We start from the raw sequence: 14699 nt of genomic DNA on the forward strand, positions 1-14699 counted from the left end.
GTATTTCCAACTTTTGAAGGAATCGCCATACTGCTTTCCACAATGGTTGTACCATTTTACAGTCCCACCAGCAGTGTATGAGAGTCCCAATCTCTCTACAACCTCGCCAGCATTTGTTATTTTCTGTCTTGTTGAAGTTTGATACTAGTGCTGGGAAAGTGGTAATTTTTAAGATTCCTTAAATTATTCTTTCAAAGTTTTCAGGTTGGCTAGCAGCAGTCACATGTGGAGAGCCAATCCCACTCTGCCACAGATGCTGTGACGAAGCAGCTGAGCAGGTTGAGGCAGCCTCGGGCTCTCCTTGGCTGGCCTGTCAGTGCCCATGAGATACTTGTTGAGAAATAGCCTACCACTGCTCTCCTCTCAAAGAACTGCATGATCCTTTATAAGGAATTACCCTTTGAAAATTACTGTTTTTCTTTTTTTTTACAAGGGTTTTTCCCCCACCAAGTGATGAACAAAGAAAAATAGTCACTTGGTTATCACATAACTTGAAGCCTCTAGGTGAGCATCTTGTCATACTTCTTGAGGTGAGAAAGTGAAGGCTAAAGTATTCTGATTCTCCTCAAGTGCCTGTCTACCATCCAGGACTCCTGAAACCCATGGCAGTGCTATTTCAACTGGGCAATACTCAGTGTTAGAGTATCCAGTAAAGAAAGTAAGCATGGGCTTGCTCGTGCTTACTTACTAATCTGTAGTGAACAATTTCACATTTTTCATGTAAACTGCTCACTACAGATAAGTAAAATAAACACAATTAAACCAGTGCTTACCCTGGGTGTCAGACAATTTGCCCAGGAAACACTAGTTTCTTTCCTCACAGCCAACTGAGAAAATTCCTTCCTTCTTTACACTGGTAAACAGAAGGGCCATGATGCCAGATTTGAGTGAACATTTGAATCATACACTTACAAAGAATGCACAGGCCTAAGGCAGGTCTGTAGTTTTTACTTTTCATCTGGTGATTCTGATGGGCAGGAAGAGATAGAAATGATTGTTCAATAGCTTTCATGGTCAGACATCCAGAGCATATTACAGGTTGTCATAATGCAAAAAAATTAAATTGCTAGGGGTCTGGTCTGATTTCTTCTTTTGGGATGTTTTATCTGCAATTAGCTAGATAGTATACACATTGAAAAAGTGAAGCACATTTAGAATGCTTACTAAATAATACACAAATTTAAGTACTACTTGAATACATCTATCAGTGAATGAATATACTGTATCAGAAATTTGAAATACTAAGAAATATGATTATAGAAAAATATTTAAAAAGAAGTTTCAAAGATAAATAAGAAATGATTGACTGATATGAGTTACAATTTAAAAGCAATAGTAAAGGTTATTAAGCAGTTTTTTTTTCACATTTGAATCAATTTGTTTAGACAACTGATGCTGTATGTTCATGGGGGAGGAACATACTTTAAGCTATATGGAATATTTTACCTGTGATAATAGGGTTCTCAGAGCAAGAAGGCGACCTTGACTTGCTGCTTCATGAAGTGGTGATCGATCTGCCCAGGAACCTATCAAGAAAGAAGAAAGAAAGAAAACAAAAATCTGTGAGCCAAAGTAAACCCTAATAGATACACTAATTCCTATACAATATAAATTATTTAGACTCTGCGTTCAACAAAGTGACCAAAATACTTGTAAGAATACTAGGAAATTTGATTCTTATCTGAAAAATCCAGCAACTAATGCCACTACACTGCCTTTGTTTTGCCTTTTAGATTATACAGAGTGATTTTACTGCAGGGAAAGTAATATTTTCCTCAGAGGCCTATCCTGAAATGACAATATCTGATTCATAGCAATAGGCAACAAAATGCTTAATGACGGGAACCACTACAAATGGTAAGAGTCATCTCCTGGCAGTTTGGGTTTGGAAGCAGTGCTATTTTCGATTATCTAGTTTTACTAAGGGAGCTCTGGTAGCATAGTGGCTAAGACACTTGCCTGCTAACCAGACGGCTGGCGGTTCAAACCCACCAGCCACTCCTTGGAAGGAAGGTTGGGCAATCCTACTTCCATAGTGATACTGCCTTGGAAACCCAAGGAGGGGTCACTATGAGTCGGGTTTGACTCGACGGCACATAACAACAACAACAATAGTTTTACTAATGCCAGAGAATAGTATGAACTATATTTATGTTAAAACTTATAAAGAATATCCCATAGAAATGTAAGCTCACTGATTTGAGTATGTGAAGACTCAGTTGAATAATTTTAAATTTATTCATTTATATCTAAGTATACAGAATGTGAGAAACTTCTCAGAGTCCTTCCAGCTCTCAAGAATTTTAATTAATATCTGCAGTCTATGCTCTTTACTCAAGACTATATCCAGTGCTTCAGTTAAATTCAAATACATTAAAGTTAATTTTTAAAATTTAGCTTTCCTATTGTTTTGAAAGTTCTAAAGTGAGTATGAAGAAAGTGGTTTGAGCCATTAGAGTTTACTTTCACACACTGAGATTGTGTCCTTATTACATGTTTATTCCACAGTCAGATAAATCAAAACTGAATAAGGCATGAACATCACACAAACAACCTTCGTTAACAGACTAAAAGGTATCCTGAATATACTGAGATTGCTATTTTTTCAAATGCATGAGATTAATAAGCCAATTTCTGTGAGAGAGTTCAGTCCTTTGGTCATGATGTATTTTCTCATTCAAAAAATACTGAGATTACAGCTATTATCAGCTGAAGGTCTTCAAACTTATTCAAAAGAAGGCCCTCATTTGAAATACTTAGAAAACAAAAAGCATGTGTGTGTGTGTGTGTGGGGGGGACTACTGATCAAAGTACCTAGTGATATTGACAACCTTTGTAGTAACAGTAGCAGTTTTGGGATTGAGCAAAACTAATTTCTTTAGTGGTAATCTGACATACCTAAATAAAAACAGGGAACACTAAAGAAAAACCAACGGAGAACACTTTCTCAGCCCTTACCATATGTCAGGCCCTATCCTAAACACTCGATATATGTTTACTTATTTTAATTCTCATATTGATCCTTTAAGGAAGGTACTTTTATTATCCCTATTTTCCAGGTGAGAAACTGAGGCACAGAGAAAGAAATTAAGTAACTTGTCCAAATGCACACAGATAGAAAGGTGTAGACATGTGATTCAGACTCCTCTCCTAGCCCAAATCAATACTTTAAACTTTGTGTAATTCTGCTGCTCAACGTGCACGCACGCATGCACGCACGCACACGCATACATACACACACAGTATTAACTGGTGATACAATAAATTTCCATGGAACTCTTTTGTTGCTGTCATTTATTTCATTGCTCTATTGGTTCTTCTGATATTCCTCTAAAAAGAAGCCCTATAAAGAGCTCTGGGTGGAGCAAGTGGTTAAGTGTTGACTTCTAGTGGAAACGTGGCTGGTTGGAATCTGCCAGTGCCTTGGAAGCCAGGCATGGCGATTTGCTTCTGAAAGTGTATAGCCCTGAGAACCTTATGGAGCACAATTCTACTCTGATACACATGGGGTCACCATAAGTCTTAAGTGACACAATGGCAACTGACAACAACAACAGCCTAAAAAACAGTTTATTTTATTTTATACTTGGCAAAATAGCAGGCAGTTACTGCGGCAAGATACAATTCAGTATACAGCAACAATACAGGAAAATTTTGACCTGTATAGAAATGTAAGTAAATGACTCAAATTAGAGAACCCAAAGCTACAGATTATTCCAAATTCTGGTGAAAAGTATAGATAATATAAACCAAAAATCCAAACTTACTGCCAGCGAGTCAATTCTGACTCATAGCGACCCCCACTGGTTTTCTAAGGAAGTAAATCTTTACGGAAGTAGATTGCCCAGTCTTCCTTCCATAGCATGGCTGGTAGGTTTGAACTGCCAACCTTCTGGATAGCAGTCAAATACCTTAGGCACCACACTATCTGAGCTCCTTATAGTTAATATAGTGATATAAAAGTGAAAATAACTTTCTAACATTTTGGTTCTATTTCTTAGATTCATAGAACTCAACTGCATGCACGCTTCTTATTAATTTGCTCTTACAAATTTAAAATATGTTGTTGTTGTTCGGTGCCATCAAATTGTGTCCGACTCATAGCGACCCTATGCACAGCAGAATGAAACACCTTCTGGTCTTGTGCCAGCTCCATGATCCTTGCTATACTTGAGCCCATCGTCGCAGCCACTGTGTCAATCCATCTTGTTGAGGGCCTTCCCCTCTTTTGTCGACCCTCCACCTTACCAAGCATGACATCCTTCTCCAGGGCATGGTCCCTTCTGATAACATGACCAAAGTAGGTGAGATGAATTCTGGCCATTCTCACTTCCAAGGAGCATTCCTGCTGTACTTCCTCCAGGACAGATCTATTAGTTCTTTTAGCAGTCCACAGAGGAGCTCTGGTAGCATAGTGCCTAAGGCACTTGACTGTTAACCAGAAGGCTGGTGGTTCAAACCACCAGCCACTCCTCGGAAGGAAGGTTGGGCAATCTACCTCCATAGTGATACTGCCTTGGAAACCCAAGGAGGGGTCGCTATGAGTTGGGTCCAAATCGATGGCACATAACAGCAACAGCAACACAGGTACTTTCAGAATTCCCATTCTTCTCAATGTCATCCACAATTTGTTATGATCTATACAATCAACTGCTTTTGCATAGTAATAAAACACAATCTTTCTGGTATTCTTTGTTTTGAGCCAGGATCCATCTGACAGCAGCTATGATATCCCTTGTTCCACGTCCCCTTCTGAATCCAGCTTGCACCTCTGTAAGTTCTCTGTCAATATACTGCTGCAACCATTTTTTAATTATCTTCAGTGAGATCTTCTTGCATGTGACATTAATGATATTGTTCGATAATTTCCACATTCTATGGGATCACCTTTCTTTGGAATGGGTACAAATATGGTTCTCTTCCAGTCAGTTGGCCAGGTAGCTGTCTTCCATATTTCTTGGCACAACTGAATGAGTGCCTCCAGTGGGGCATCTGTTTGTTCCTCAATGGGTATTCCATCAATTCCTGGAGTCTTGTTCTTCGCCAATTCTTTCAGTGAAGCTTCAATGTGTTCCTTCAGCACCATTGGTTCTTGATCATATGGCACCTCCTGAAATGGATTAAGATCTACCAGGTCTTTTTGGTACAGTGACTCTGTATATTCCTTCCATCTTCTTTTGATGTTTACTGCATCATTCAATATTTTGCCCATAGAATCTTTCAATATTGCAACTTGAGGCTTCAATTTTTTCCTGAGTTCTTTCAGTTTGAGAAATGCTGAGAGTGTTGTTCCCTTTTGGTTTTCTAACTCCAAGTCTTTGCATATTTCATTATAGTAAATGGCTCTGTCTCCTCGAGCTGCTCTTTGAAATCTTTTGTTCAGTTCTTTAATCTTGTCATTTCTTCCATTTGCTTTAGCTACTCTCCGGTCAAGGGCAACTTTCAGAGTCTCTTCTGTCATCTGTTTTGGTCTTATCTTTTCAGTGACCTCTTGCTTTCTTCATGGATGATGTTCTTGATGTCATCCCATAATTCTTCTAGTTTTCAGTCACTGGTGTTCAATGCATCAAATCTATTCTTTAGATGGTCTCTAAATTCAGGAGGGATATATTCAAGATCATATTTTGGATCTAGTGGACTTGTTTTAACTGTCTTTAACTTCAAGTTGAACTTGCACATGAGCAGTTGATGGTCTGTTCCACAATGAGCTCCTGGCCTGCTTTTCGCTGAAGATACTGAGCTTTTCCATCACCTCTTGCTACAGATGTAGTCAATCTGATTCCTGTGTATTCCATTTGGCAAAGTCCATGTGTACAGCTGCCATTTGTGTTGTTGAAAAAAAGGTATTTGCAATGAAAAGTTTTTGGTCTTGCAAAATTCTATCATGTGATTTCCAGCATCATTTCTATCATGAAGGCCAAATTTTCCAACTATCAGTGATTCTTCTTTGTTTCCAACTTTTGCATTCTGGTCACCAGTGATAATTAACACATCCTGATTGCATGTTCAGTCAACCTCAGACTGCAGAAGCTGACAAAAACCTTCAATATCCTCATCTTCGGCTTTGGTCATTTGCGCATAAATTTGAATAATAGTCATATTAACTGATCTTCCTTGTAGGTGTATGGATATTATCCTATCACTGACAGCATTGTACTTCAGGACAGATCTTGAATCCTCTTTTGTGATGATGAACGCTACACCATTCCTCTTCAAATTGTCATTCCCATCATAGTAGACCATATGGTGGTCTGATTCAAAATGGCCAAAACCAGTCCATTTCAGCTCACTAATGCCGAGGATATCAATCTTTATGCACTCCATTTCATTGTTGACAACTTCTAATTTTCCTAGATTCATGCTTTGTACATTCCATGTTCTGATTATTAATGGATATTTGCAGCTGTTTCTCCTCAATTTGAGTTGTTCCTTGTCAGTAAATGGAGCTCTCGAAAGCTTTACCTTATCTATATCATTAAGGCTGGTTCTACTTTGATGCACTCCCTTCTTGATTTTAAATGCAGCTGTTTTCTGGTCCTATTTTGAGAGCTTTCTGACCTAAGGGGCTGGTCTTCCTGCACTGTATTGGACAATGTTTCCAGGCTATTCATAAAGTTGCACAGTGATATATCAGACAGTGTTTCTCTGCTGTTCATAAGGTTTTCCTTGGCCAATTCTTTGAGAAGTGGATGGCCTCTTCCTTCTTCCTAGTCTGTCTCAGTCTGCAAGCTGTTGAAACCTGTGCACCATGTGCAACCCTACTGAGTTTAAGATACAGGTAGCACAGCCTCCAGCCTCACAGCAACATGCCACCAGAGTAGGACAAACTGACACACAAGTTTGTCTCCCTTAGCTGTTCAAAACCTCTCTACCCTCTCCACCCTCCCCTTACATAGATCCCTGCCCCTTTCCCACTGCTTTGGAGGGCCATGGCCTGGGTTCCCAGCCTTACCTGGATCCCTGCCTCTGCTTCCTCTCTCTTTTTTTAAAATATAACTTTAATATATTATATTTAAAATATAACATATACTTTGAAGGATATCCTGTTTTATTCAGATTCTCTTTCAGCAGATTCTTTTCTGCACTCTGATTTCAGGAGAAAAAGACAATGAAAAAGAAGTCTTATCAAGTATTCATAAGGAGGGATTAAAAGCAACTCTCAGGGTATGATTTAAAGATGGTACAACTTCCACTTAGTATCACACATTAGTGTTTATCTCTAGGGCCAGAAACAATGATAATTGAGGTTTAAAATTTGAACACCGTATGTCTCAAAGAAAGACTAAATTACATTTTCACTCTATATGTGTGGTGTGTACTTAAAGTTTTCAGCTAGCATTACTTCTTCTGTATATAGAAAATGACTAAACCAAACACTCAATTCTTTGAGTTTTTATTTGGAAAAAGAGCCACTTTTATTAGCTTTTGTGTATTCTTTCTTTCCAATATGCAAAACTCTTATTATATATTAAAGCAGAATTGCAATGTTGCACATCAATATAAATATTTACTGATAGGACAAAATTAGTGGCAAACATATTCACTATCAATAAGCAATACACTTTTTGCAAATGACCATGTTTCAAGTTCTAGCTTCTAAGAAGAAATTGTGTGCTTTCAAAATGATACACATTCTGTTATTTTATCATTAAAGTAAGCAAGTTGATTGCAGAGTAAGATTCTTGAAGACTTCAGAACACATACTAATTTTCATAATAAATAATTAAATATGAAAATGGCAATGTTAACTTTCCAAATAGATTGCATATATAAGACCACTAGCAGAACAACAGTAATGCTTTATTAGCAGCACAATAGTAATTTAATGCCTAAATATATGTTTGAATTTAAATAATCACAATATTTATAAGGATCATGACTTTTCTCCTGTATAATGGCTTAATAAATTTCAGTATCCTTCATATCTCTCTAAAAGATACATGCTAAATTATATGATGCTGATTCATTATCACAGCCTGTTATTCCGTTGTTACTGGTTAACGTAGCAATTAACCAGATTCTGGGATGGGGAAAAGGCTATAGAAATGGTCCTTTGAATTCATATTGGATTCATTTCTTTCTAGCATATTCTAGTATATTACATGTAAGGGGCAAAAACACTAACAATATTTGCAGCTAAGAGATACTAGCTGCAAATATAATAGTATTATTCTTCCATGCAATTTCAGCATTACTTGTTAGTTATGGTAGTTAAGTTTGTGTCAAGTTGGCTGGGCCTGGGTGAATGGCTGGGCACCTATCCTCAGTGCTTTTTTTCTCACTCATTCTCCATCATGAGACTGGTAATCAGCTCCATGGTGGAATCTATTGTGAGAAGCTGAGTAGCTCCCTTAAGGATGTGGTCTGCTTCCTGTATTTAAAGAGAAGCCTTGGGGAACAGTCTTTAGCTTATGGCATGCTTGAACCCTGCATGTACCCATGTTGTTGTTTAGGAGACTGCCATGCTTTGCCGACCTTGGGACTTTCGATGGACTTGAATCAATGGTCTGCCATGTGATTTGGCAATATCGGGACTATGCCTTTTTATTTGTCAACCTTGGGCTTGCCAGTCTGAGCAGCCAGCAGCTGTCTGAGTGAAGAAAATCCTCTAGTTTCAGTGGGTTGGGAGCAGGAGGCAGAGCTGGACCCCAAGGTTGAGGGGCTTTCACCCAGCCCTTAGAGGCTGGCACTTTGAACTTGGACTTAAAGCCTCCAACCTGTAAGAGAATAAACTTCTGTTTGCTCAATCCATCCCATTTGTGGTATATTCTTGTCAGAGCGGCTCTAGGTAACCAGAACACTACACAGAGCAGCACATAGACAGACCGAAAGAGGAAGTGAGGGAGAGTGAAGGAAGGAAATAAGAGGAAAGGAGAGGTGGAAGGAAAGAGAGAAGGGAAGGGAGGAAAAGGAAGAGAGAGGGAGAGAAGGAGGGGGGAAGGAAGATAGAAAGGCAGAAGAAAAAGAATCAGCTAGGAGAGCAGGCAACACAAGGGACAAAATAAGGAAAAGAAAGTATTTGAATTTACCATCCCATATCCCATGCTTCAGTTCTCCCTCTGAACTGTCACATAGTTTTCTGTCCCCACCATCACTACAATGAGAAAAAAGCACTGAGGATAGATTTTATGTATGTGTATTTGATATTATTTCTGTTAATCCTGTCTCCACAGGATTAACAGAAATAATATCAAATACACATACATAAAAAGAAAAAAACTCTTTTTTACTGAAAAAAGAGTTAAATGTCTTAGTAAAAAGCACCTGTGAGTGGTCATTGACATAACCACTCAAAATATATAAGGGTTGTGAGTGATGGTTGCAGGATCTGTTGCTTTGGTCTACCCCCAAACCCACTGCCATCTAGTCAATTCTGACTTACAGCAACCCTATAGGACAGAGGAGGTCTGGTGGCCCTGAGAGGAAGGCATTTGACTGTTAACCAGAAAGTCAGTGGTTCAAACTCACCAGCTGTTCCACAGGAGGAAGATGAGACAATCTACTTCCATAAAGATTTACAGCCTTGGAAACATTAGAGGGTCGCTGTAAGTAGGAATTGATTCAATGGCAGTGGGGTTTGGGGCTTTTTTTGTATGCGTGTGTATGTGGTTTATAGGACAGAGTAGAACTGACCCATAGGGTTTCCAAGGCTGCTTATCTTTGTGGAAACAGACTGCCTTATTCTTTTCCTAACTAGCAGCTGTTGGGTTCGAACTGCTCACTTTTGGGTTAGCAGCCAAATGCTTTAACGACTATACCACCAGAGCTCCTTCCTTTGGTCCACAGGCAGGGACAAAAGCAAAGGTGCCCTATCCTATTATTTCACTGAACAAACTCAGTTCAGCTCACCTGCATAGGACATTGACTAATTTATTCTAGAGTTAAAATGAACATTTTTTAAACTTAGAGTTGAGTTTTATCTTAGACTGATTAATGTTTTATCTTAGACTGATTAATGACAAATAAGATTGTAAAATTATTAGATTGTTGTACATGAAGATATTTATATTTTGTTTGATATTGAGAAAGCTCATAAATATTTCCAATATAAAGCATATAGGGTATTTAAAGGTAAGATACTTAATATTGAACACATTTGAATAGAAATTTACAATTGTTCCCTCATTATTCTTTACAGAATGGGGTGGATGCTGGGGACTGGTGGAGGAGAAGGAAATGGAGAGCAGGAGGAAATGAGAGGCTGGATGGAGTACAGGGCCTGAGGCTCACAGAGAATAAAGATGGAGGCCAAGGCATGCCTGGATTTGCCCCCCATTATAACAGTGGCCTTCATATAGTCATTTAACCTCGCTGAAATTCAGTTTCTTCATAAGACTGGGAAAAAGCACTCTTTATGAAGCCAGACTGAGGGAGTATTATAGTAATGAGTGTAAAACCAAACCAAAACTCACTTCCACCCAGTCTATTCAGACTCATAGCAACCCCCATTGGCTTTCTGAGGCAGTAAATCTTTATGGAAGTAGATTGCCTCATCTTTCTTCCAGGAGTGGCTGGTGAGTTTGAACCTCCAACCTTCTGGTTAGCAGTCAAATGCCTTAGGCACTGTGCTACCAGAGCCCAGCAAATATCTGGTGTTATTTGCTAAACATCAGCTAATAGAAAGGGAAGATTTTAGTATAAATCTAAGGAAACAATCAATTCTCTTTCCCCAAAGTTAAAGAAACCCACTCCATAAATAACAGCATTGGTTGGCTGAAACGGTTTTCAGTATTGTCAGTTTAATTAAATCATATAAAGCAATTGAATGACTTATAAATGTATTTAAGCCAATGATCAACAGCTGCTGTTTCAAACATTTTTCTCTCCAAAATAAGAAATAAGAAAGAAAGTTCTATCAATCTTTTAAGAGAATTATAGTATATGAATGCTACTTAATGGAAAAAATATAATAACTTCAATGCTTTTGTTTTGAATTCTGATTACTTCATTCCCAAGCAACTCCACCTCACTTGCTTCCTTGTAATTCCTTAGAAGAACTTCAAAATTAATCTGGTAACATATGAGAATCAAAAGATACTATATCATATTCCAGCTTTTGTTTTGAACTAAGTCTTCACCCCTCCTCTTTATTTTACCTTTCAAAATCTGAAATTAAATACCTGCAATTTTCTATGGGGTCCCTGTGAGTTGAAATTGATTCTCTGGCAAGAGGTTTAAATTTCTATTCAAATAAGTTCAAGATTAGCTATTTTACATTTTAGTACTGATATGCTTTATATTAGAAGTATTACAAGCTTTCTCAATACCAAATAAAATATACAACAATCCAGTAATCTTATAGTATTTTTGATCTCTAATTAGATATCTGAAATAAAAGCAACCCATGCCTGGCTTTAAAAAAAAAAAAAAAATGTTTAATCTAATTCTTTAGTATAAATTATTCAATGTCAAATTGTTTTATAAAATATCTTCCAACTTTTACCATGCTAATCAAATGCTGATTGTTACAGTTTTTCTGCAGCTACAGAGGAGGTGACACTGACTATATTTAGAAACAACACTAGTTCCCAGACATCTGGTACATAATTCACAGGGAGAGAGTCTGCCCTGTTGTGTAAACACCACAGTGCTAGAATAAAACATTCACATTTTTATATGTATACAGTTTTGTAAAGGTCTGTACTGTACCTAAATCACCATCGCCCCACGGCACTTCAAGCCAGCCACTGTTGAGGTAAATCCGACTCATATCTTAACATTAACTTAAAAAAAAAACAGTTGTCATTTATCAATCCTGTTCAGCCATTTTAAGGAGCTCTAAGCTCCTTGTAATATGACCTTTCCAAAAAGGAAAATAGCTTCTGAAAATCTGAATTAGTCTCCAAATTCTTTTCTTATTGACCTCCCTCATTATTTCAGAAATTGCTGGTCCTAACTTTTGTTATACCTTATAGTATGTGCCCTGCGATTAAATAAAAGCATTACAGCTATGCCTCTGTTCATTGTTATGGTGAAAATATACTATTTTTTTAGAAAGTATTTGACATTTCTCATTCATAATTCTACCCAATGAGATCCATATGCAAGTTTGAGTCATACCTACTTTCACTCAGTGGTCTCAAAATTGGAAAGGCCTGACTCTTATCTCAAACAGGGAATTATAAGAAGAGATGAGCACCCATGAAAGTTTCATATATGGATTACAATGCAAATGTAAAAATATTTTATAGCTTCCTTGGCTATAAAATATTACCTCAACAATCTTCTTCACAAGTAAAAATGGGTTTACCATGAAGTGAATTCTAAATTCAAAGCTCCTAACTTTGTGGCATAGTGCCTAAGGCATTTGACTGCTAACCACAAGGCTGGTGGTTCTAACCCACCAGCCACTCCTTGGAAGGGAGACTGGGCAAACTACTTGGGTAGTGATACCGCCTCAGAAACCCAAGGAGGGGTCGCTATGAGTTGGGACTGACTCAAGGGCAGTGAGTTTGCAGTGAGTTAGTTTTTCTAAACTGCAGGGACCCTTTCTAAGGCTAAGTATCAAATTTCATATATTTTCCTTTAAAATGTTCTCCCAAATTGTATAAGCTTCTGGCCCAACACATCTATTCATAAGTTTACAAATTAATTAAAAATCACCAGGCATTTATTGTATATTTTCAGAGAACCAGATTAACAGAATAACATAAATCCTTGAGAACATAGTTGGTAAGAAGCAGGGAAGTGAAGTACACATACTCCTCACTTATCAGCTACCTCATTGTATGATGTTTCACATTTACAATAGTAAAAAATCTACTATCTAATTACTTAGCACATTAACAACACATATCTGGCAGTAACAAGCTCTGAGGTGAGAGGTGAGAGTAAACTGGATGTGATGGTTAAGGTTATGTGTCAACTTGCCTGAGCCATGATTCTTAGTGGTTTGGCAGTTATGTAATGATGTAGTCATCCTCATAATGCCAATTTTCACATAACAACTTGATCTTTGGAACTTAACCATGTAGGAATGGGTGTATTGCCCAAACCTCATCAGTTTCTTTATGGACAGAGACTGTCCTTGTCTTTCCATTCTCATCACTTTTTTGTAAATAACCTGAGAATAATGCTAGTCCCATTCTCAAACTACCAAGTCTAGTTGTACCTAGAGAGCTACAGGTATATATACTGAACTGCATGGACATACAACTTACTCTAATCAATTTCTTGTCATTCATGTCTGTGATCCCTTTATTTTCTCATAAAAAGATAGTGTATGGGAATGAGGAGAAGATACAACAGATAAACGAGCAAACTGCTGTGGTTTATCTTAAGAAAAAGGCTGAATTTATAGTCATGTGGTTTCACATATGAATATCCAAAGTCAAAAGAGAAAGAATTTTGAGACTCATCTCAAAAATAGTACTACTTTTAGAGTTTGGGAGCTCTGGTAATGTAGTGCCTAAAGCACTTGACTGCTAACCAGAAGGCTGGCAGTTTAAACCCACCAGCCACTCCTTGGAAGGAAGGTTGGGCAATCTACTTTCATAGTGATAGTGCCTTGGCAACCCAAGGAGGGGTCGCTATGATTCGGGTCCGACTCGATGGCACATAACAGCAACATTAGAGATTATTCAGACAGCTCAATGAACAATTATTGATAATTAATGCTATGGGCAGAGCATGCTAAACTTGGTCGTTGGAGAGACCTGAATTCAAATTCCAGCATAGGTACTTACTAGTTGTGTGAACTTTGGGACATAATTCTGAACCTCAGTTTTCTCAACTATAAATGGTATGAAAACTCTTCCTACCTAAAAAGGTTATAGTAAATGTAAAGTACTTAGCATACTACTACACACATTAGAAAAAAAAAAAAAATACAACCCAAATTTCACTTTAAATAATTTCTTCAATATATTTGCCTCCATTAGCTTTTAAGTACATCTTCTAATCAGAATAAAGAATAACTTACTTAAAATTATAAAGGTCTATCTCATTTTATTACTGTTGCCTATGTATCTGTAGAAGATGTAAATAGATAGGAATGGACAAAATTTATGAAAAATGATCACATCCACATGGATAAATCTCCAATTTATAGCTCAGATCCTGTTCTCTTTCCCACAAATTATAATGTCACATTTTTCAATTTACTTTTGAACAGTCAACTAGATGTTTTCCTGGTATCTCAATATACTTCTAAAAGTACATTCGATAATAATAATGATATCTTTAAGTACAGTAATTTTCAAGAAAAATTCATATTGACTATTTCATCAGCTTTTTCACAAGGAAGCAGTTATTTTTATCTGGCTCCATCTTTTAGCCTTTTTATTTTATTTATTTATGGATCACCATTGTTCAATACTTTTAAGTGTTGGACTGCTCCTCTGATAGTTAAGGTTGTGTGTCAACTTGGCTGGATCATGATTCTGAGTAGTTTAAGCAGTCGTGATGTGTGGTCATTCCCATGGTGAGATCTCATGTATATGCTTTGAGGAGCCAATAAGTTGAAGGGGAGTTTCCTTGGGAGTGTAGCCTGCTTCCTATATATATGTGTATTTGTATATGTATAGACGTAGATATGTAGATATAGATACAGATGGACGTCCTGGGAAAATTCCAGGGCATTCTGTGGATCTGGATCCGGTCGTGCTGCCTACAACTGTCCTGTAAGCCAACAATCCACCATTTTGCCTGCTGATCTTGGATTCGTCATCCACCAAAGCCAGCAGCCTGTTATACTGCCT

General features: G+C 37.6%; 1 protein-coding gene across 1 annotated transcript in view; it reads right to left on the reverse strand.

Annotated features, from left to right (window-relative positions):
• ASB5 (ankyrin repeat and SOCS box containing 5) overlaps window positions 1-14699 on the reverse strand; it is a 67536-nt gene that overhangs the window by 15584 nt on the left and 37253 nt on the right. The window contains exon 2 of the mRNA XM_007950563.2: window positions 1447-1526. Within this exon, the coding sequence (XP_007948754.1) occupies window positions 1447-1526 (80 nt within the window). The remainder of the gene's footprint in view (window positions 1-1446; window positions 1527-14699) is intronic.

This window comes from Orycteropus afer, unplaced genomic scaffold (assembly GCF_000298275.1).
Source record: "Orycteropus afer afer isolate SDZICR_OR568_19922 unplaced genomic scaffold, OryAfe1.0 scaffold00278, whole genome shotgun sequence".
Lineage (NCBI taxonomy): Eukaryota > Metazoa > Chordata > Mammalia > Tubulidentata > Orycteropodidae > Orycteropus > Orycteropus afer.